The sequence below is a fragment of the Limanda limanda genome, chromosome 16, assembly GCF_963576545.1.
Source record: "Limanda limanda chromosome 16, fLimLim1.1, whole genome shotgun sequence".
NCBI lineage: Eukaryota > Metazoa > Chordata > Actinopteri > Pleuronectiformes > Pleuronectidae > Limanda > Limanda limanda.
The window spans coordinates 14,527,343-14,549,544 of NC_083651.1; the positions used below are offsets into that span (position 1 = coordinate 14,527,343).

General features: G+C 44.3%; 1 protein-coding gene across 2 annotated transcripts in view; it reads right to left on the reverse strand.

Moving 5' to 3' along the window:
• The window catches only part of igsf3 (immunoglobulin superfamily, member 3), an 80,781-nt gene that overhangs the window by 44,851 nt on the left and 13,728 nt on the right, over positions 1 to 22,202 (reverse strand). For both annotated transcript variants that reach the window (XM_061088445.1, XM_061088444.1), the window contains one exon: positions 15,668 to 16,048. In XM_061088445.1, coding sequence (XP_060944428.1) covers positions 15,668 to 16,048 — 381 coding nt within the window. The remainder of the gene's footprint in view (positions 1 to 15,667; positions 16,049 to 22,202) is intronic.

Here is a 22,202-nt window from a genome sequence, read left to right on the forward strand (position 1 = left end):
ATGAAAAATAACGCCACAGTTACTTTGCTGAGTAACTAATTACTCTAACAATGTGGTAACTGAGTTACTAACTCAATTACTTTTTGGGAGAAGTAATTTGTAACTGTAACTAATTACTTTTTAGAAGTAACTTGACCAACACTGGTCATAAAACTGGTAAAGGGTGTAACATCTGGTCTGTGTGCCTGTGTGTGTGAGAGAGAGACAGAATCAGAGCTAGGCCCCTGTGGCTAATACAGCTCATTATGCCTAAAGGTAGCAGGAGAAGCACATCATAATCTGGCAGCCTCTCCCTCTTTCTCTCTCTCTCGCTCACACCCAAACACACATGCACAGTCAATCCTGTGGGAACAGCTGCTCCCCGACACACAGACACACACACAGTCTTCCACAGCCTGTTCAAGGAGGGCATTGTGCGTTTCTGCCACCTCTGTTCCACCTTTATCCCGGCAGCAGAGTATAAGACGGAGCGCCGGCATGGTGGGAGAAATCCTAATGTTGTTGTCTTACATGTCACGCCTCTGATGCTGGAACACTGGCATGCTTTCTAAAAACCACACACGGGGGCGGCGGCATGTAGCAGTTTGTTTGGTTCAGTGTAAACAACCAAAGGCGGCACAATGAGGGGGTCTTCCGAACGGCTTTATGTCGGGGTCTCTGTATAAAGGGGGGGGGGCTCCGGATAACGGAATGAAGTTGCCACCCCATGTTCACCCGGATATTTCCTCCACAGATGTGACTCGGCCATTCTGGGTCACTGCATTACAAACAGGCCTCAGGGGTGTGCTGCTTATTAAAATGATTTCTTAGACGATTGTACAGCAAGTTATTAACAGAACTTACTGGCACAGCATGTTTTTTTGTTTTTTTTGACTTGCTTTTGTCGAATTTGCAAAATGCATGAAGTTAGAAGGCCACTCATTCCATCATAGCATTTCAATTATGTGTACCCTACATTACATTTCTTGATTTCATGGGTTCCTTATTTTCCTAATAACTTCCTGAACAATACAAGCTGAACCTCCAATGAGAGCGGAGGAGGATTTAAGACGCAAAGAGAATGACTGAATAGTTTAGTCCATTTTATCTGTCATTAATTTACAAAATTCAAGTAAAAATAATTACATGCATCCATTTGGTTCATTTAACAGCGAGACAGTTGACCCACAGACATAGTGATGTATGATATTATCCAAAATTATAACTTTTTATGGCAAAGAAAGGATGGCTGGAAAATTACGAATTAAGTTCAATGATGAACATTAGTACTTTAGTGAGCATGTTCAGCTACTGCGATATATATATGTTCATAATGATAATAGATTATACTGTGAAAAGACAAATATAAATATTTTTAACATAAATTACCTAGTTAGCTTGAAACACTCTAAATGAATGCTAACTGTTAAATGCTGTCTACTGAATGTGTAAATAGGCAACTGTTTGCTAATGTGTTTACAACTCTCCCCGGGTAGACATAAAATAAAATATAATAAAATAAAATACTGGTTTTATTCTCTCTACAAAGTGAAGATTATAAATATTACAGCCTTTTTTCAGGAAATGTTCAAAGGAATAAATACCCACATCCACATGCCAGCACTTTCTTTAAGAGTTGCTTAAAAGACACTTAAAATAAAGCATAACCAATATAATATATGATAATGAATGGAAATGAAATTTATGGAAAAAGGCCTATATCTACAGAACTTTTACCTTCAATTTGCTCAAGTTTGTTTTAGTGAACTTGTGAACATTTCTCCATGTTTACTGGGCATGACAGCGCAAGCACAGAGGAAGACGTATAACAAAAGGAGAAAGTGGGAGAGGAAAAGAGAAGAGAGAGATGGGCATTAGTGGGCTTTGTTATTGTAGCAGAAGAATGGTGACGTTGAGTTAAAAGGGCTGAATGTTGCGATAAGAGAGGGATCCATGGTGAGAAGAAGCTTTCAGATATGAGACGCTGTTCACACAAAGACAGTAGAGGAGGATTTAACACTAACTAAGACGCAAACACACACAGGCACGCACACAGGCACACACACACACACACATATGACACTACCTCTCGCTGAGGCCCAGCCAGGAAATGAGCCTGAGTGAGTGTGTTGGGAAGATGGAGAGTAAGCGGCAGATTAAAAGGCAAGGCGTGAGAGGAGGGGCAGTCTGAGGAGAGGTGGGAGTATGAAAGACAAATCTTCCTAAGAGTGTTTGAGGAGAGCTGTGTGCAAAGCTATCGTTGACTGAAATCCTTTGGAGCATCAAAGATTTACTCATCATGCCTAAACACGTGAAATAGTCCTTCCCCCCCCCCCCCATTCAGCATCACGCTCCTCTCCCTGTCCCCACACTTCCCAGCTTCAGACCCACTTTCTCCATCGCTTTATCTGCCGTGCACTTCTTCCGCCCTTCCTTTCTGCCCGTGATTCCAAACACTGTAAATTACAGCAAACACTCAGGAGGAGAGAGACACACACGGATAGCGACTGTGTGTATCTGTTTGTCTTGTCCTTTAATGCTGTCCTGGAGGTTGTTCCCACATGTGCAGGGCCTTGCTCCGTCTGCCGACATCAGCAGAAACACACACACCCCCCAGAGTCATCGCCGCTTCTCCACACAAACACACAGATGCCACGCAATAACCCGTCTACCTGCAGGCACACATGAAGGCGCCCGGGCACTTGAACCACATCACGTGCAATCAATCGCATTCGTGCAACCCTCCCACTTGTGCACTACAAAAAGCAGTTATGAAGTATATTACCATTCCAAAATTACTGGAGGTGCAAGTATTAAAACTAATAAGCTCCATCCCTGCTCTGCACTTACAGTCAGTCTCTCCGCCTCTTTCCATCTCTGCTCACCCCTTACAGGAGCGCCGAAAATCTCCCTTCATCCCTCCCTCCCTCCCTCCGTCGCTCCAGCCCCAGATGGTGAAGCACTGTGACCAATTAAAGACTTCCCCGAGGATAGAGTCAGTTATAACCCCAGCCATCTGACCGTGTGTGAGTGTGAGAGTGTGTGTGTGTGTGCGTGTGTGTGTAAACGTTACAGAACATACTGTGTTTTTATCCGACTACAAAGCCTTCTTCCCTAAAAAGGTACGTTGGCACAGGAATCCAAAAATACTGTCCTACCTAAAGCCTTTTGAATCGCGCATAAACACACAATAACGAGATCGAGAGGATCGCTTACACTTTTACGGCGAGGGGGTGGGGCAAAGGGGGTGAGCGGAGCGGCGGGTGGCGGCTGGCCAGATGTGCACCGTATTAGCGAGGGGGCGCATGTTTCGTGTTGGCCCACGAGACACAGCAGAGGGACAGAGGGGGGGGGGGAAAGACAAGTGGAGTGCGGCGAGGGGAGGTGGGCAGTGCTCAGTCGCCAGGCACCCGTCCAGCAGGGCAGCAGATGAGGGAGCAACTGTCTGTCTGAGCTGCCAGCGCTGAGGGGAATCGGGCATATGCCAGCGCCAACCCCACCCCACCCCCCTAATACACGCAAATGCAAAAACCCATCTCGCTAACACATTCTGCACAAAAGGCGAAAAAAGGCACAGGTGGCAGCAGATGCCTGTTGTCTACCTCGCGGTCAATCGTGAGGAAGGGACCGGTCGTGGCTCTGTCAGTTTGTGTGTTCGCTCCCGGGCTTGTGTTAACATCCTATAGGGATTTAAATCTGGCTGCACACTGAGTCCATGGGGCTCTGTAACCACAGTGGAGACAGAAATGTAGTTCTCTGTAAGGTGGAGACTGATACTTAAGAGCTGCGTTTGGTTTGAGGATTCAGCTCCCGAGTCCTGCACTGGGCCGGGCAGGAGAAAGCTGACATTTAAATGATTGCGCAGTATTTTTAAACATCCAAATCAGCTTATATTCAGCCCAGTCAGGCGCAAGGATTTATTTTATTGTGAAAGCCTAGGACGCCACCTTTGACTCCTTCAATTCTGCTCAAATACCAGCTAAATTGATCAGATGAGGACAAAAATAGCCGGTGGTGGGTGTGTTCTCAGAGGCTTTGCTGCTTGTAGAGAATGACAAATGGTATGAGCTACTGAGAGCCACAATGAGCTGGGCAGGTCGTCGCTGAGGAAACACATTGACGGCTGCAGGAGCACAAGTCCCGTGACAATCGACGGACACTTTTCCCAGAACACACCTCAGCCACCATGACAACGGACGAGGAGGCGGTCATTGGATTTGAGTGACTGTGTTTGTAGCATGTGAGTTTGATCATGGGACACGTTAACAGGTCCAAATATGACTTTGAAATTAATGCTGGGATTGGTTTCTGGTACAGAGATTTGCAGGTGCATGTTTGCAACAATGGTAGCATACAGGATTTTTGTTCAGCTCGCCGTCAAGTGGAAATGTGTGTGTGTGTGTGTGTGTGTGTGTGTGTGTGTGTGTGTGTGTGTGTGTGTGTGTGTTTGTGTGTGTGTGTGTGTGTCTACACAAAGTCAAAAGTCCTTGCTAAAGCTTTTAGATATGTGTGAGAGTACCCAACTCTGCACTGCAGATACTAGATAGCGGCGTGTCCCTGAGACGGAGCTTGAGGGTCATCAGCTTGCTCGCCATCGTGCCGCTTCACCAAAATGAGCCTGAGGCCTCCGAGGCTTCTCCCACTTTTACTTTTCCACTTCTACTACAGCAACAACAGCCTGCAGCCGGCTCCACGGCCCACACTTAAATATCATTGCGTAAGATGTTTAAACTAATCCTCAGTTTCCCGTTGCCCAGAAAGAAAAAAATGAAGCATGTGATTAGGATGCTAACGAGGTGGGTGTGATGTTAATCTTTAAACTTGCATCAACAGGGATTATTCACAGGCCAAGGAAAGGACACGGAGGTGGGGACTTCTCCGATAGTTACTCCAGACTGGATGCTGTATGGAGGGAACAACTTACGGTTTTATCAGCATGGTTTTTCCCACTATTTCAATATGTCATCATGGCTTGTGGCTGAATCTAAATAGTTTCCTATCCTTGCCAGTGCAAAGAATAAGTTGATAATATTCCAGTTTACTGTGGCATTTTCCAGAGAACACTAAAGTGTCACAGAATTTCACAGTAAATATTTGTATTAAAGTTAAAATCATTGGCTGTTTTTTCCTTTTTCAATTTTGAGTATTCACAGTTTTAGGTTTTTTATAAAAAGGTCAGTGTTGTAACAAACATGTAAATAAAGTACTCAAATATTCAATACAGAAATAAGTCATGTGATGGTCTTATTATCTATTAAACCATAAACAAAAGCAGAGTTTTACTGTTTAAGTTGTTTGTGGTGGAGCACATTTCAACTTTTTGGTTATCAAAGTGCAAATAATGATTCTTTTCATAATGAATGAATGTGCTGCTGAATTCCTCCATTCATTGATATAATATTCAGTTTGTGAGAATAGCGAGAAATATCGTCACACAGACGACGAAGATGTAGCCAGGATCAGTGATGTGGAAAATACTTTCATTGGCATTTTTTATGGTCGAGATTTAAATATTCACGTCTTTTCGTTTTGGGATTAAAGTTATAAACGGGACACATACTGTGATCCGCACAGAGGGGTGGTGTTCCTCAAGATGGGCAACATGTTTGAAGTGTATCCTCCTTTGACTGCCAATCTGCAGCCAAGTTCATTTTTTCGGGAGAGATCGGCAGTCTCTCTTCTCTCTGCCTCCTTCTCTGCATGTGTTTGTGGAGTGAATCTAACAGACAGCTGAGGAGGAGAGATGCGCAATGAGCAAATGTGCACGGTATGATAACCATCAATTTTCATGACGTGATATCCCGTCTAAAGCGAAAACAGCTACAACCCTATCTGTGATTTGCGGTGGACAGTTATTTAACACGACTCCCTCTGTCTGATGTGACGCCTGCTCTTCATAGTGGTTCCCTCTCCCTTGCTGCTTTGTACAATCTGCATGCTGGCACAGCCAAATCGACTGCAGCGTGGCCAGCTGTGTTGCACAAACATGTACATCACTGCCTCCCACGAGTTGGTAGTGCAAGAAAAATCATTTGTCTGAGTGCAGTTGCTCTCTAATAATCCCGCTCGTCTACTTCTCCGTGCACAGGGTACATCACCGAAAAGAATTTCTGTCTCAGCATCTTAACTGTGTCTGCCAGTGATTGAATAGCCTGCCCGGGGACGCAAGAGCCCAAATCTGTGCACGTTCTCGTCCATACGAATGTGTGCAAATGGATTCCGATGCCTGTGTGTGCATACGTGTCCGTGTCAAAAAGGGTTATCGCTGGAACCAGGAAAAACCTCCTGCCCCTCCCGTGCTCAGATAAGCCTTCAAAGCAGCTGCCGACATCAAACAATGCAGCAGCAGCCGGCCCGAGTGTTTCCTGGACCACACTTACGACCGCACGAGTCCTGCAGGCAACAATGCTGCAAGTTCCACTCCCTGCTAACACACATTTTTTACGACGTGAACACAAACACTCATTAGCACATCCATTCACATCCATATTCATGCGGAATTCATATTCAAACTGGGGCTGTGCTCTGTTAATCTGCCGGAGAGGAGGCAGCCGGGCCCCTGAGGTTTAGCGCTTTGCTTAAGTTAATCAAATCAACAAGAGGAACACTAGCACATCTTTAGCCCATTATATAAACGTTAACAAACATATACTCTGAAAACACACACACACACACACACACACACACACACACACACACACACACACACAAGCATTTATTATCACGCTAAATCCTTTCTCATTAGCTCAGCTATAATGTGGGCGACGAGCTAAATGCAGAGGAGCCTCTCTGACATCATTTATGTTCATAAGGGTAACAGCCAAAATTTGCAAACCAGAGTATATGCATGAAAGTGTGTCTGTAGGCTACGGCTACGTTTAGGTTCATGTTTAATGGCAAAAGCTTCTTAATTGGCCCACCACACTCCTCAGCACAAATATGTAGCGCTGGAGGCATGTGGTGCTAAAACACAATCCAGCCTCCTCTCTATGTCTGCTGGCTTCATAGTATCATAGAGCTCACCTGGGACCTGATTTGGGCCGAGGCTACATCCATACTACTATGTTGTCCTTTTAAAACAGTGTTCAGTAAATACTGTAAAACCAATGATGAGAAAAAGAGCAATGTGTTTTTCAATGTGTTTGTTTAGTTGATTTGTACGTTTATTTGTGAGCAAAGATTACACAAAATCTTTGAAATGGAATGCCATGAAACTTGATGGAAGGATAAGACATCGGCCAAGAAGGAGTTCAAATTTAGCGCCAATCCAGAAAAATGGACAGATACAGGAATATTGATCACTTTTGTTAACAATGCGACATAAGACCATGTCATGGAAATTAGGCAAATTTCAGTGTGATGGGTGTGTACTACTGTGTACAATCTGATGCAGATCACAATAAAAATCTAGATTAAACTGATTTAAATACGTTTTTATGGGGTGGGGGGGCAGTCCGCCATGCACTGTCCTAAATAGGGCTAGAAACCTCCAACTACTACCAATGACATAAGTAGCTGAGATAGTACGGATTCAGTTATGCATCAACGGTTTTTTAATCAGTAATGTGCTCACAGAATTTGACATTTTTAAAAATTGAAGCGAAAAATCTAGAAGAACTCTGCAAATGTACTATCCAGATGTGTGGGAAGAGTTCAGTGTGGGCCTTAATGGAGATCTGCCCGCTAGTGATTAAATGAGTGAGTCAATCTAGGTTCTAAATGTCTATGTTTTCGCCCGTTCGGACTTATATGCTTCATCTGGAGTTTTCAAACTAAAAACGGGGTCGACTACGTGGTAGCGTGGATGTAGCTGGGTCCTATCTGAGCAGTCTAGGCTCCCACTGTCTCACCATGGGTCCTGAGTCTCTGTGTGTAAATGCCAGCGAATCCCAGCTATCTTCAAAATGAATGTTTTCAATAACAAAGGGCGTGAAATGCCTGGAAAATTCAACACAATAATAATTATAGTGGCACACCATCCTGCTGTCAGCAATGGCGTTCTCTCCCACACCATTTGTTTTATTCCTCTATTTGGAAGAAGAAGCTTTTGGATCGGGTCGAATTCTCCTCGGGTCTTTTTCACGGCAGAGTTTTTTGACATGACACGGGGTGAAAGCTCGGGTGTAAAATGAATGATGGCTCAATTCCAATTAGGTGTTTCAGTTTCAGGGTCCTGCTCTTTCGCACGCTGGCTCCCTGTCACGCTGACATGTTTTACTGGGATACTTGGACCTCACAGAATCATCGTTATTCAGTAACACCTGTGCTTCTCCTGCGATGACATGTCAAAATGTCTGCGGCGTCTCTGCGACTGGGCTTGAACCATTTATTAAAAGATGCATGTCCAATTTTTGACAGGTCCATTCGGAGCAGGACTCAAACTTCGGACCTGTGAAGACGTGTAGTATCGCTCTAGTCCTCTTTGACTTTGCTTCTGCCACTTTATCCAACATGCCCTCTGCCTAACTGTGTCTATTCAGTGTTTCTGACTCACAGCGAGTGACAGGCGGTTGACAAGACCTAAGAGCCACCTCAGACTATCAGGGTATCTCGTGTCACAGCAGCCAGATTTGATTTAGACCCTTTTTGCAACAAGCTTACACATCTCAAGACAAAGTTAAAATGCAGTTGCTCCTCCAAAATGCTCGACGTCTAATGTGATTGCAGTTACTCATTTGATTCTCTGCCCCAGCTGCGAGAGCAGCACTTTTCACGATGCCCTGGGATTTGTGTAACAATTTCAAACTTGGATTCAACTTCATTCTTTTCCACCCACTCTCTCGCTGTCCCCGAATCACGCTTCTGTTCCTAGCACTAAAAGTAAATTGGGGGCACTCTCAGAAATAATGCCGCAGTGTTTCTTTATTAGTTTATTTCACATTCAGTGCAGTAAGAGGGGGAAAAAATCTAATCAATGTCTATATGAACATCTTTCTCCTTTAAACGTACAATATGCAACTTTGGCAACTCTTGGGATTTCAATCAAAACAGAAGACCTTGTTTGATGACATCATGAGGCAGCTTGGGATCATGGGAGTTGTTGTTATCACTACCATTGGTGATGAAAGTCTACCTGACACGTCTAAAGTTCAGGGATGAGGTAATGTATTCAAGTTTTATTTGCGAATGTTATGTAGGTAATTGCAATAAAATAATCGTGATCCACTATGAGTGAGGAATACCAAATGGCCTACTGGCTAACTGACTTATAGCAGAGACTGACAAAGCCACAGGTAAAGAGGATATGACTCAATTGGATGACGAATAAAATTAAACATCTTATGACCCTGAATAAAATTTGTTCGAACATTGTTGGAAACATATTGGATAACATTAGTACACAAGCAAATAAAATAAGAGACGCTGTTCCAATCGTTTTTTAGACATTTTATGAATAATATATATTTTTTAAACCTGCTCTACGTCTGGTGGTATTTCTTGGAGATTAAAAAATAATCTTAAGTGCCCATAAACTTCTTGCACAGCACCGTCCTCGCGCTGCATCACAGATTGCCCTACAAGTACTGAGCTGTCAGTGGCTCTGTGTAGCCGCGTTGTTTTATTCACGGTGCCACAATGCTCTACTGTATTCAGCAGTTGTATTGTCTAGCGCAGTGATCCGCCGGGTTGTTAAAGCCCTCTTCAGCGATGTTCAGTAGAAAGCATGTGTTCCGTTGGGAGCACTACAGCACCGTACCTCTCAGGCTCAATTACGTGTGCGACATCTGTCCTGACTGACGGCTCACTTCAGCGGGTGGCTGTGACTCTGTTTGGTTCCTGTGTATTGTTGTATATATACTTATATATATGTGTGTTTGTGTGTGTATATGGTGAGTCTGAATGGCGGTAATATTATGGAGCGGGAAGCCCTGTCCGCTAAAGTGGATGAGATGTGCAAGAAAATAGCAAGCCAGACGCAGTGATAAAATCTCTTTCCATCTGGACTCCTGCCTGGTCCGCAGCTTAGAGCCAGGATGTGCATAAACACGACACACACACACACACACACACACACACACACACACACAGGCCAAACGCAGAGAAGGGAATGTAATTGTAAATGAAAGTGAGAGGTGATGGCGAGGCTAGAGAGGGGGGGGGGGGGGGGGGGGCGAAAAAAAAAGCCAGAAGTGTCAGTGCAAGGAGAGATGAGGGAGATGAAACGCCCCCGTCAGAAACAGGCCTCTGCTCCCAATCAATACCGAGAGACACAGAGATATAACTTCCCTTGTCTATTTATCGGCACGTCCTCCTGACTGCTCACCTTTCCCTCCAATACGTCTTACTCTAACTTTCTATGTCCGCACCATTCAACCATTTGTCTTCACTAAAAGAGATTCATATCTTCATATTTTTCCCCTTCCCATCTTAATTCCATCACTACTTCCCTCTACAATCTTATGCTGTGTGCTTCAATCACCCATGTGCCTCTCTCCCGTGATGGAGCTGGACGGACGGCCGTATTGATGTAACCATAAGCCCGCGTGACCAACGGCGACCGGGGGGGGCCGAGGCGTAGACCAGACTTAAATCGAATCTGGAGCTCCCGGATTGATGGGGGGGGGAGAAGATGGAACGCGGCCGAACGGGGAAGGAAAGGGGAGGTGGGGGTGTCTCCGTGTCTCCCAGTGTAAAAGACAGAATGTGAGACGACATCTCCCCGTTCAGTCGATCTCATTAAGGGAAGTAGAGGAGTGCAACTTGGCTGACTCCCTTGAGAAAGGAAAGAAAAATCAAGGGAGACATACAAATCAGATACGCACACACACACAAAACCACACACAACGCTGAGCTCAGCACAAGCATGATTCAGCCACTTTTACTCGGCATGTCTGTTTAACAGCGCACAGCCTCTGCTAACCACAGTGGAATCAACACCTCTGTTCTTTGCCTTCTCCACAAACGCTTAAAAGGTTGCACGTGTGCAGAAACACACAAAAGAAGAAGATAACTGCATTTTGACCTTGGGCGGGCATTGCTGTACAGATTACTCGCTTACTGTAGGGCCACTGTTTTAGCAGGTGAAAGGAATCCTTTTTCTCAGCTGAAAAAAAGAAGAAGTAGGCCATAACGGTAATGAAAATGAAAACTGTGACTAGAGAAATGTGGTATTTTACCGCAGCTTGTTCTGAAAATGATTCGCCCAAAAGCTCTCCCCCTGCCTAATTGAAATTCCTGCTTCTCATCTCCAGCCCCTTTCCCCTTCTTTCCTTTTCTTTCCCGGCTTCCTCGATTTGTGCTGGCTAATTGCGTTTAGAGCTGGTATGGCGGTTAGTGACTGCATTAACCCTAGGAGTCACATCAGGCAGAGACTATTTAAAGTGCATCCCTATAGCGCCGGTTGTATTGTGGGTAATGCCCCGGGGAGATGTAACCAATCACATTGGAGTGGAGTGGAAGACCTCATCATTTATTGGTCACACACTATTCAGCATCACCCCGCTACCCATTCCAAATAGCGTTGCTTCTGTCTCCATTCCTCTCTTTTCCAATTTCCTCATTGCTGCCTTTTTTTTGCGCCGTCCATCTCATTTTCTTTTCTTCCAAACCCGCTCACTGCCAAACTTGGATTTTTTTCCAATCACACATCTGAAGATGGACGTCTTCCTCCTTTCTGTTGTCCAGCGGCGGTGAACAACAGAGGAGGCTTTTGTTTGTTAATGCATCAAGGCTTTGGGTCTCCAGCTCCATTATTACAGGACTGAGGATGGATGTCGACTGCCAAACGTGGAGGCTTGAATCTGTATCTCCGCCAGCGCAGTGACTGCTATGGTGCCGTCTATGACAGTGAGGCTATACGGCAGCTTCATGAGCAGGAGCAGTGTGACACTCGTCTCCGCCAGGGCTTGTTGTTCTGCTGGCTGTTGGACTCTCTCGCACACAGGCTGGTGCGTAGGATAAGGACAACCACGACGGCCGTGTCAGGCTGTTGTCCGTTTCTCCTCCAATCTGATGTGTAGGAGGAAATCCTAGCACGCGCACATGCACAGGCAACAGACAAGAGCACAGAAACACACTCTCGCATGCAACGGACCAAGCTTAGTCAATCTCTCAAAGATTAGAGAGTGGGGGTGTGTACGAAGAAACTACACATGGCCTTTGACCTCAAAGAGCTCCAACGCACTCTTAATCACAGGCAGCGCAGCACAAACAGCTTCGGTGGTGAAGAAAAAAAGACAGCTCCTCCGAAAGAGAAATAGGAGTTTTAGAGAAATTCCAAGACAGAATTGACTTTTAAAACAGAAATGTTGTCTGTAACCAGCTCAAACCTCGATGCTTCAGAACTCCACTTTTTACTGATGCATTTGTCTGACATTTATTGGACCCATTTCTTGTCGATCCACATCTTTGAGCAAGTATAACTATGTTTACCTGAGCCACAGTTGCTCTGTAGCAATTGAAAATGTAAGAAATGGAAAAGGCATTTTAGAGAATCAATTTTAGTTTTTCTAAAATCGTGCTTTAATAGATGTTTGGCAACTTGGAGGCAACAAAACTTGGAATAAGACACTGACATCTCATCTCTTTACAAAGTTGAAATGGCTCACACATTAGTTTTTAAATATATAGAGGATATGGATTTAACTCTACTCTACTTATAACTTTGGTTTTGGTCTCCACCACCTTCTTTCAGGAAATACAAGGCATTTTAGAAGCTTCATATTTCAGCTTGTCCACCAGCTTGTTGGCAACTGTCTGTATGTTGTTTAGTGCTGCTGGAAGCGAACAGCATCTTTTTAAGTTGAAACAATGAAATTTCTATGGCGATTCATCTGTAGGTTTGAAGAAGCCATTGGAGTTTTAAGAATTTAGGCCAATAATTTCATTTCATGGAGATTTCTGATTGAACCATGAACATACCCAGCCATTCAAAATGTCAAACTCAATAACTCTTTCCTGCATTAGAGGGATCTGTGCCATGATGGCCAATTATTATTTTTCATATGGTAAATGTAAAGGACTGTATTTATGTAGCACTTTCGTTAGCTCCTTCCATCCTTCCTTATATACATACAGTGCTACTATTTCAACTTTTCAATCACATATGGTCGGCAGTCAGGGTTCAGTGACATTTAAGTGACATTTCCGCACGCTGACTACAGAAGCCAGGGATTGAGCCTCCGATCTTCTGATTAGCCGACCTGCTCTACCTCCTGAGTCACAGCCGCACATATGTGTGTAATACTCCCACACTGCCAGAGGCAATGTTGGCCCATTCCCATTTGATCAATCTGGTATCAGAGTGTATGCGAGGGAACCTTTCTGACTGCTCACTCACTTTACAAAGAAGGAGAAAAGTCTCAGTTAAGCATCTTCTTAAACAAGGAGTAGCAGGGTTCGTTTTAAAGTCAATCAACCACATTTACAGCCTGGGGTGCCTGATCCTGTGTGACAGACAATACAACAAATGAAAACACTGTGTCATCCTATCAGGGAGAGCAGGTGTCCAGGTGCACCACTGAGACGGTTTTCTTCCTCCAGCAGCAGGGATCCAGTTCCATGTTAAAACCCCTCACCTGCTCTTTGTACAGAGAGGTGACAGTGGATGAAATGCAGCCCTGGGACTAATCCCTAATGCAGCACTCAGGGTACAAATGACTGTGTGGCCTTCCACCCCTACAATTAACCCAACCACCCCACCGCCAGACACGCAGCTTCAAACAGAAACATCGCTCCTGTCTGCCCTTCTAGGTCAAATCCCTCCTCCTCATATTTCCTCTGTAATACTCTCTTGCTGTTGGTTGCCTTTTGCCATCACCCTTGAAACACATCTCTGCAAGGGCAGCATCTGCAAAGGCCTTTTTTTCACCACAAGAGAGCGTGAGCAAATTAAAAGAAAGAGGCCACGGCTGATGAATGGACACAGACAGATTACAGAGGGAGGAAAAACAGGAGGATGAGGAAGAGGGGGAGGTGTTTGCACACAGAGGTCCACGGAAGCGTGCAGCTGCCAGGGATCAGAGAGGGTATCAAAAAGAACAGCAGAGCGGAAGACGGGAGAGAACCTGCCGTGTACCCTTGACCCTGCAGAACTGGGTTAAGAGGTTACAGACACAGAAGGAGATTACAAAGTCCCTCAACACCTCTGCTTGCATACCATGGCAAGCTCCCACTCACACACAGATCTATAAATACTGTGAGCCATCAGCAGTGCAGATCAGCCCTGCCCTACATACTAGAAAATACAAATGCTGAGGTCCATAGAATAACACTTCTTTAACTAAATAACCAAGCCTATAGATGTGTTAAGCAAACAGTAGCTTTTGTTTCTGCAGTCTGACCAATAAAATAATATAAATATTCCTCAGTTCCACACACTGGTTGAACTGGGTCACACAAAAGTTCGACCCAAAGTTTCACCCAATAACCTTTTGGGTTCCAATCTGACCCTGAGAAAAAGGTCAGTCACGCCTGGACATGAAGGCATGAAGTTATGAAGTTATGAAGGGAATGGAATGCCCAACTCCAGCAGCTGTGAGCCTATTGGATGGATCTGTGTGTGTGTGCGTCTCAGGAAAGAGTGGGAGGAGGAGGCTTGTGTACCGTTCGTACCATCCACACATCACGCCAACACACCGGGTGTGTTATTGAAACGGCTCAGGTCAAGGAAAAGGTGTGGGAAGGAAGTATGTGAGCTGTGAGTGAGGGTTTGTGAGTGAGGCGGAGAGAGAGAAAGAGAGCAACAGAGTGAATGAGTGGAGAGAGAGAGAGGGCGGAGAGATTGTTTTTTCCCCCGGTCAGAACAGGTGGGACTCTGTTTGACTCTGGAGGGCAACACTTCCTCACGCACTCCTTCCATAGGATACACACATCACATCGAGGCTACTTCTTATTATACTTGATCAGTTTGGCTGCTCGGTTTTGAACAAAAATTTACTTGGACTTCCCAAACTAAAAACAACAACACATCAAATTCAAGATCAAAGCAGGTGGTTTGTCCTGCATTTTTGTGTATTTGTATACCTACATTTTATACATGCTTATGAAATTACCTCAAACTAACTGACGGAGCAAACCTGGATAATATTCTAGAATGGGATATCGGGTTGGGAGCCCTTGACAAACTGTAATGGAACAGCTTATCGACCCTGTGCACAAAACGTAATGGGTACTTATAAGCTTCCCTTTAAGGATATATGAGCACTTTATGTGTGTGTGAAACTGAGGGATCAGCAGAGACTCGCAGCTCAACTTTGCCATCGGACTGAAAACATGTTAATCCAGCCTTGAAAAATAATGCCACACAACTTAATCTCTGAAGAATAATCACAGTCACACTGCCACCACAGAGGGGCGCGCTACGTTAGCATTCCATTAGCACTTTGTGTTTTAAAAGATGATAAAGGAGTAAACTTTCATCACCGAAACGGGATTCCAATTCAATAGATAAAAATGTAAGAAATGTTTGAATAATTGTATCACATCATCTGCATAGTGAGGCACAAAATTTCATTTGTAGAGCACAGAATACAAAAAAGTGGAGGTATTTTAATTTAACCATGGCTCCAAAGCACCACTAGTCTTTAAAGATGTTTATAGGTAGGTGGAGAGGTCATTAGCTGGTTAGGAGATTAGTTACTGATTGGTTGATGAAACAAAGTGCAAGCTATGACTCAAGGTTTGATAAACTATAACCGTGGTTTATCTGTACTTGTTTGTGTTTATTTGTATGTTCTTAGAGACTCACCCGTGACGTTGGTGCGTGCACTGTACGATCCAAGGTACCTCCCGTCTGTGTTGGGTGTGTAACACTCAAACAGGCCCTGGTCCCCGGCCTGTATTTTGGTGATGTGCAGCACAGCCGAGTCGCGGCTCAGCCTCTCCACAAAGATCTCTTTGCTGTTCACCCTCTGGGCGTACACAGTGTAGGCATAGTTTGGCTGAGCTGTGCTCACGATGCGGATCTCCCGGTCCTGTGCCGCTGCCAGGTACATGGACCACTCAAAGTCCTGCTCCACCCCGTCTTTGTAGCCCGTCACGTTGCACCAGATGGTCACGTGGGAGCCCTCGGTTCGTACCAGCGGTCCGCTCTCCACCGTCACGACTCTCTGAGCCACGGCAACACCGGCTACAGACGAAGGAGGGGAGACAAAGGATGGTTTGGGGAGGGAGAGAGAGAGAGAAGAAAAAGATGAGTTGAAAACTGTAGTTTAAATATAAACCATTGGCAGAGTTTATACATCTGACATCTTCAGAGACAGCACGACGTTCACACACTGAGGTGGAGGTGTTCATATACACACACACATTCACACAAAGCACACATGGTTTTCGAACCCTAACAACCTGAAACATTCACACATTCACGACTCTTCTCAACAGCCACAATCCAATCACGCTCACTGCTGCGTCACATACTCGCATGTTAAACCCTCGCCACAGGGACGGCGCCGCAGCTGCACTACACTGAGGTGTGAGGAAGCCATCTGGGAGTTAGGACAGAGGTCAGTGTGAGCTGGTTAAACAGCCAAAAGTCAGCAGAGCATGTTAAGTGTGTCGAGCTGCACGGAGTACAGGTGTTTTTGAAATGGATAATAAATACTTTCTCGTCTGACGCGTCATTACTTTTTAGTGCTCATCTAAATTCCTCAGCCAGGATGTGCATTGACTACTCATTAGAGCTCAAATGATAAATTAGCCCGGCGGATATATTGGCCAATAATAATCACTGCTCATTGCTCTGGTGGCTCAAAGGTGACGGGAGATAACAGGACAGAGGAGCCAAACATCCACTAGGTATATTGTGGTCATTAAGAGGTGTTGTCATATCATCCAGAGAGTGTGACACTCATTTTTCACATTCATTTTCTCCTACTCAGTACATATCACAGTTCTTTACAGGTATCGTAGTGAAAAATGCTTGGAATTATGCTTATGTACAAGTGCAATTTTTTTAACTCTCAATATGTCACTAACCACTAGAGCCTAACTGATAGATTTTTCGGGGCTGATGCAGATACCCATTTTGGGGTGTAAACATTTTCAGATACATATATAAATGTGTATATACATATATACATACACACGTTTTTAAGAGATTTCTTCATTATTTATTCTGTAAAAAAAACAACCTGTGCATATCAATAAATATAAACATATACTGATATGATTGTGAACAGTTCATATCAGCCATAAGTCAGTCGGGCTCAACTTGCCACATAATGGAGATTAAGATATATAATGATACAAAGGACATGTTCAAATGGAAGCCTAGATCTGTACATTTAAATGAAATACCGGAAGGTATAATGTAATTACCTCAATTTAAAAAAACTGCTTCCTGAAAAGGCTTCATTATGTTCAAGGTCAGAATTATTAATTCAGTTTAAACATCTTCTGACTCAGTTCTATCAACACGTGTATATGAACGCTGGTGAATGACATTTATTGGACCTATTTCTTGTAGATCCACATCTTTGAGCAAGTATAACTATGTTTACCTGAACCACAGTTGCTCTGTAGCAATTGAAAATGTATGAAATGGAAAAGGCATTTTAGAGAATCAATTTTAGTTTTTCTAAAATCGTGCTTTAATAAATGTTTGGCAACTTGGAGACAACAAAACTTGGAATAAGACACGGACATCTCATCTCTTTACGAAGTTGAAATGGCTCACATATTAGTTTTTAAATATATAGAAGATATGGATTTAACTCTACTCTACTTATAACTTTGGTTTTGGTCTCCACCACCTCCTTCAGGAAATACAAGGCATTTAAGTAACTTCATATTTCAGCTTGTCCACCAGCTTGTTGGCCACTGTCTGTATGTTGTTTAGTGCTGCTGGAAGCGAACAGCATCTTTTTAAGTTGAAACAATGAAAGTTCACGTACAAGGCGATTCATCTGTAGGTTTGAAGAAGCCAAAAAAAAAAATTGTTTAAACACAACAAAACACAAGTTTAGTGAGCTCATGTGTTGACTACTGGGAGTAATTGACTTGTCACGAAGGCTGACTGTAACAAGTCTGTTTGTTGCTTCATAGTCTGTATTTATGACAAGCGACATACTGTATGTAAATCCTCCCTCAATCCCTTGCATGCATTCACACAGACACACACACACACATATCATTCACTATTCAGGGAACAACTACAAACATCCCTCTCATTGCAGCCGGAGACAACAGAGCACTTACACATAACCCCCCAAATCCAGACAGAGTGACAAGCACGCTGTTTCCTGTCTGCACAAGCAACTGGGGACTGCAGCTGGGTTTGTGTGTGTGTGTGTGTGTGTGTGTGTGTGTGTGTGTGTGTGTGTGTGTGTGTGAGAGTGTGTGTTAGTGTGTGAGAAAAAGAGGCTGTAAGAGCCTGTGTCTGTGGGCACAATGCTCTGCATTAATAATTCACCAGAACAGCTTTTTAACTTCAACATCCTCTTTTCTCTCATTGTAGCTTTCCCTCACACTTCCATTACACCGCCACCTTTCAATCACCTTTATTAGCTCCAGACCATTTACACTCCTGTACTGTAGGTGTGTGTGCACAAGCATGCACGAGCGTGTGTGTCTGTAGGACAATAAACGGTTATCTTGTTGTCACCTTTGCAGATTGCTGTCACTGGTTTGAGTTACTGCACACTGGTGTTTGCCAACATGAGAATCTGCCTGTGTCGATCACAAGTCTTGTGTTTCCTTCCTGAGCTCTGGAGCGTCAGGTCTTCTGTCTATCGCTTGCCTTTTGTAACTCATCCCACTGATGAGCTGATACAATCTTCACAAATCTCTGATTTACAGTCCCTCGCTTGAATGGGATTGAATTCAGTCACAGTGGCACAACATAAATGAACACTGATTAAACTATTCATTCCTTATGGCTTGATCTCTCCTAAAAGACCCCCACACAACTCATCAAGATGTAAATTCTCTCAAATGTACCCATGAATGCCTCTAATTCAAATATTTAACTCGGTAACTATGGAGCAAAGAGAAAGGAAAATAGTGTGAAGAAATAATGCAAATGTGCCTTTTAATAATGTACATGTAATTGTCATTTTCCAACATGCACATCACATGCATTTTTTATGCAGTTCTAGTGAATCATGCAACATATGTCCCAAGGCTTCCTTTACACAGATATAACTACTTTTTACCTATGATTAAAAAGTGTTAAGGCCATTTGTTGGGGTTTTCTGTTTGTATTTGGAAAAAGACATGAATAAAAAACACAAGAAACGCCACCAAGGCCCAAAGTCGCCTTCAATTCATTCCAATAAATATTTTGATACTTTTTTCCATCAAGAACCATGAATTGCTCCCTGAGTAATCAGGTATAATGTCAAACAAAATAAATGAATCTTGTAAAATTGATGAAAACATTTCCGGATACTCGCCCCGATCAGGATCCAAACCAAATAGTAATGGGTTCTTAACTAAAAAAAAACCCGCATATTTCCCCTTAGATTTCTGTTGGTGGAAATGGAAAGGTAGATTTGTTATTCTGTCGGGAGTGTTACGACCCTGAATAAACAATAGAAAAATCAATAATATCGTATCGTGATTCTAGGGGGATGAGAGACCCCAACCTTCTGCACGCAACCTCTGCAGGAGAAGTTAATGGATTTTTGAAAATAATTTCACCCTGTGCAATGATTTATAATTTAATATTATGAATTTTACAGGGTTCTGTTAAACCGTGATGAGGTTCCTGATATCGGCAGCTACTTTGCCGTCTCTTCCCGGCTGTGCCTCCATATCACTCTGCCTCATCCCCAGAGGTCACAACCTGTGAAACATCACACGGACGTTTAAAAAGTGAGTTAACATACAGATTGACAGAGAGTCAGCAGAGAGGCGTGCTGACTGAGTCTGACAGAGTGCGGTAAGAGATGCATTAGGTAAGAGGAGCAACCGTCTAATTCTGACTCAGACCCCTGGTTCCCTGCTTTTCCTCACTGTGATGTCAGAGTGCTAATCTGGCGGCGCCCAGTCTTCTTCTCCCCGTGTCTCATGTTGCAGCGACTCATCTAGAGCTGCTGGAAACACATTACTCACACACTCAAAAAAATATACATGAACCAAGACCCGTCCTGCTGTCATCCCTCTGAAACAAGTTGCCTCCTTACTTCCGATTAGTCTCAATGCCATCCACCCTGTCTCACCATCAATCCTTCCCTCCGTCCTAACCCTCCGGTCTCTCCCTCCCTCCCTCCCTCTCTCTCTGTATATTCCTGTCTGTTCTCCGGGCCTTGCGGTTCTCTGCGTCTTTTCAGGCAGGATTTAAGCAGCTCTGCGAAACTTCAAAGTGCCCATCGCTCTGCAGGCTGTTTAGAAAGGCTGACAATGACATACCAAACCCTGCAGACCTTCAACTGATTGCACCATCCCACCCCCCCTTACGCAATAATCCCACGCCCCGCAACCTCCCCCCCCGTTTCTTCACCTCTGGCTGCGCTGCCTCGATCACCCAGAGTTCCCAGATATGCTCAAGAAGGCCTCCGACTTTTCTATTATTAACACTCGTCTCCATCTCTGCATACCGTGGATGATTTGCTACCCTTCTCCTCCTCCTGCGCTCACTCTGTTTAGCTTTCCTTCCCATGTGTCTCATCGCTCGTCTTGGCGGCCGGACGCGTCCCTCAGCTTGTTGACTGGACACAGGAAACATGCGTCCGGTGTCAGATGATGGGGAACGATCACGGAGAAGCTCTCGAACTGACCTTGGTGTTCTTCAGCTGGAGCATACATAGCAATGGGAGTGTATGACCAAAAACAGATGCACAGAAAAAAGCTGCAAAGAGGATTATGCTAAGTGGAGGGGGGGTTAAACACTAATCCAATCATTTGTGGCCAGTGTCTTATTCTCAGAGGAAACAGCAGCAAGGCCACTAGCATCCATGCCTGCGAGTCACCATCACTCCGCTATGACACATGGTAATTACACACCTAGGCAGGTGTATAATAAAAAAGTCTGGAGCGTGACACAGAGGGCATCCAGCAGTGCTGAAATGTGCTAATGCTAGAATTCCAGCTGTCCATCATTTCCTCTTGCTTTGCTTTCATGTTTTAATAACATTCACACACAAACATTTGCCCTCGTATTTCTGGATATATATATTTGATGCTTCTAACACGCGACAGATGCAAAAAATGAAAAAAACAAGACGGAAAAAGAAAATCTCCCGGTGAAAAAGCGGTGTCACACGTAAAAGACACAGATGAAGATGTCAAGAGAGTTTGCTTCACCTCTCGCCTGAATAATTCGGTGGATTTGATTCTTTTGCGAACACTTCTGCACTGCGTTGCCAATGTGTGAAAAGCAAAGTGGGTAAACTCCAGACCCAATTCTCCGGTGTTGACCCGCAGGTCAAGTCTAAAAATGGTTTAAGTGAGCAGGGCTCAGCCAGGCGAGCCTCCCTCCACCCTCCCTCAGCGGGCTCCACAGACGTACCACTGAGAGCACCCCCACCACCTGCGCCTCTTTCTGCTTTGGGAGCAACAAGACCTCCGACTCAGACCTTATAGAGCAATCAGCGAGCACAGCAGAGATGATCACCTGAGCCTCTCTCCTTTCCAGCAATCCACTGACTAATCTATCTGGTAATTCCAGAAATATCTGTCTCTCGAGAAACGTTTATCTAACCGGGCTCACAGTTTGCATGTGTATTTTTAAGGGCCTAGGGGCGTGTAGTGTCCATTCGGAAAGATTGGACACCTGATACATTCAGTATTTTTTCAGTACTTTAACATTGAGCTGAAATGTGAAATTATTTATAGATTTTATTTTTGACGCTGTTGGCCTCAAGCTCTGCCATGAAACCTGCAATCGATTAATAACCTTCAACCTGACTTGAAAGAACGTAGCAGGAATATTATGAGGTACTGTCTATACGTGAGTTTACAGTAATAAACTGATGCTCACATGCATTCCTGCAGTGATTAAAATGCAGTGCTTGCCTCCCACATCTGTGTCTGACTACGATCCAGCTGAAGAATATATCTTTAATTCCCCTCATCTATGTGTTTACGATCCATTTCTCCTCTGGCTCCCGAAGTGCTCTTCTGATTGAATGAGTTGTTCGTCCAGCTGCTCTGCAATTCCTGTTTGGAAATGCCCCAGGGGCTGTTAAACGGTACAAATGTAAACATTTTGTCAAATTTGAATACACAGGCGTCCGGCATGCTGTACCAGTGGCAACAGCAAATCGGTAACCAACTGGGCCCTCAGCAATGGGAATGGCCCCAACCAGCCCAGCCACGGTCTTGTTAGCTCTTTATAATCC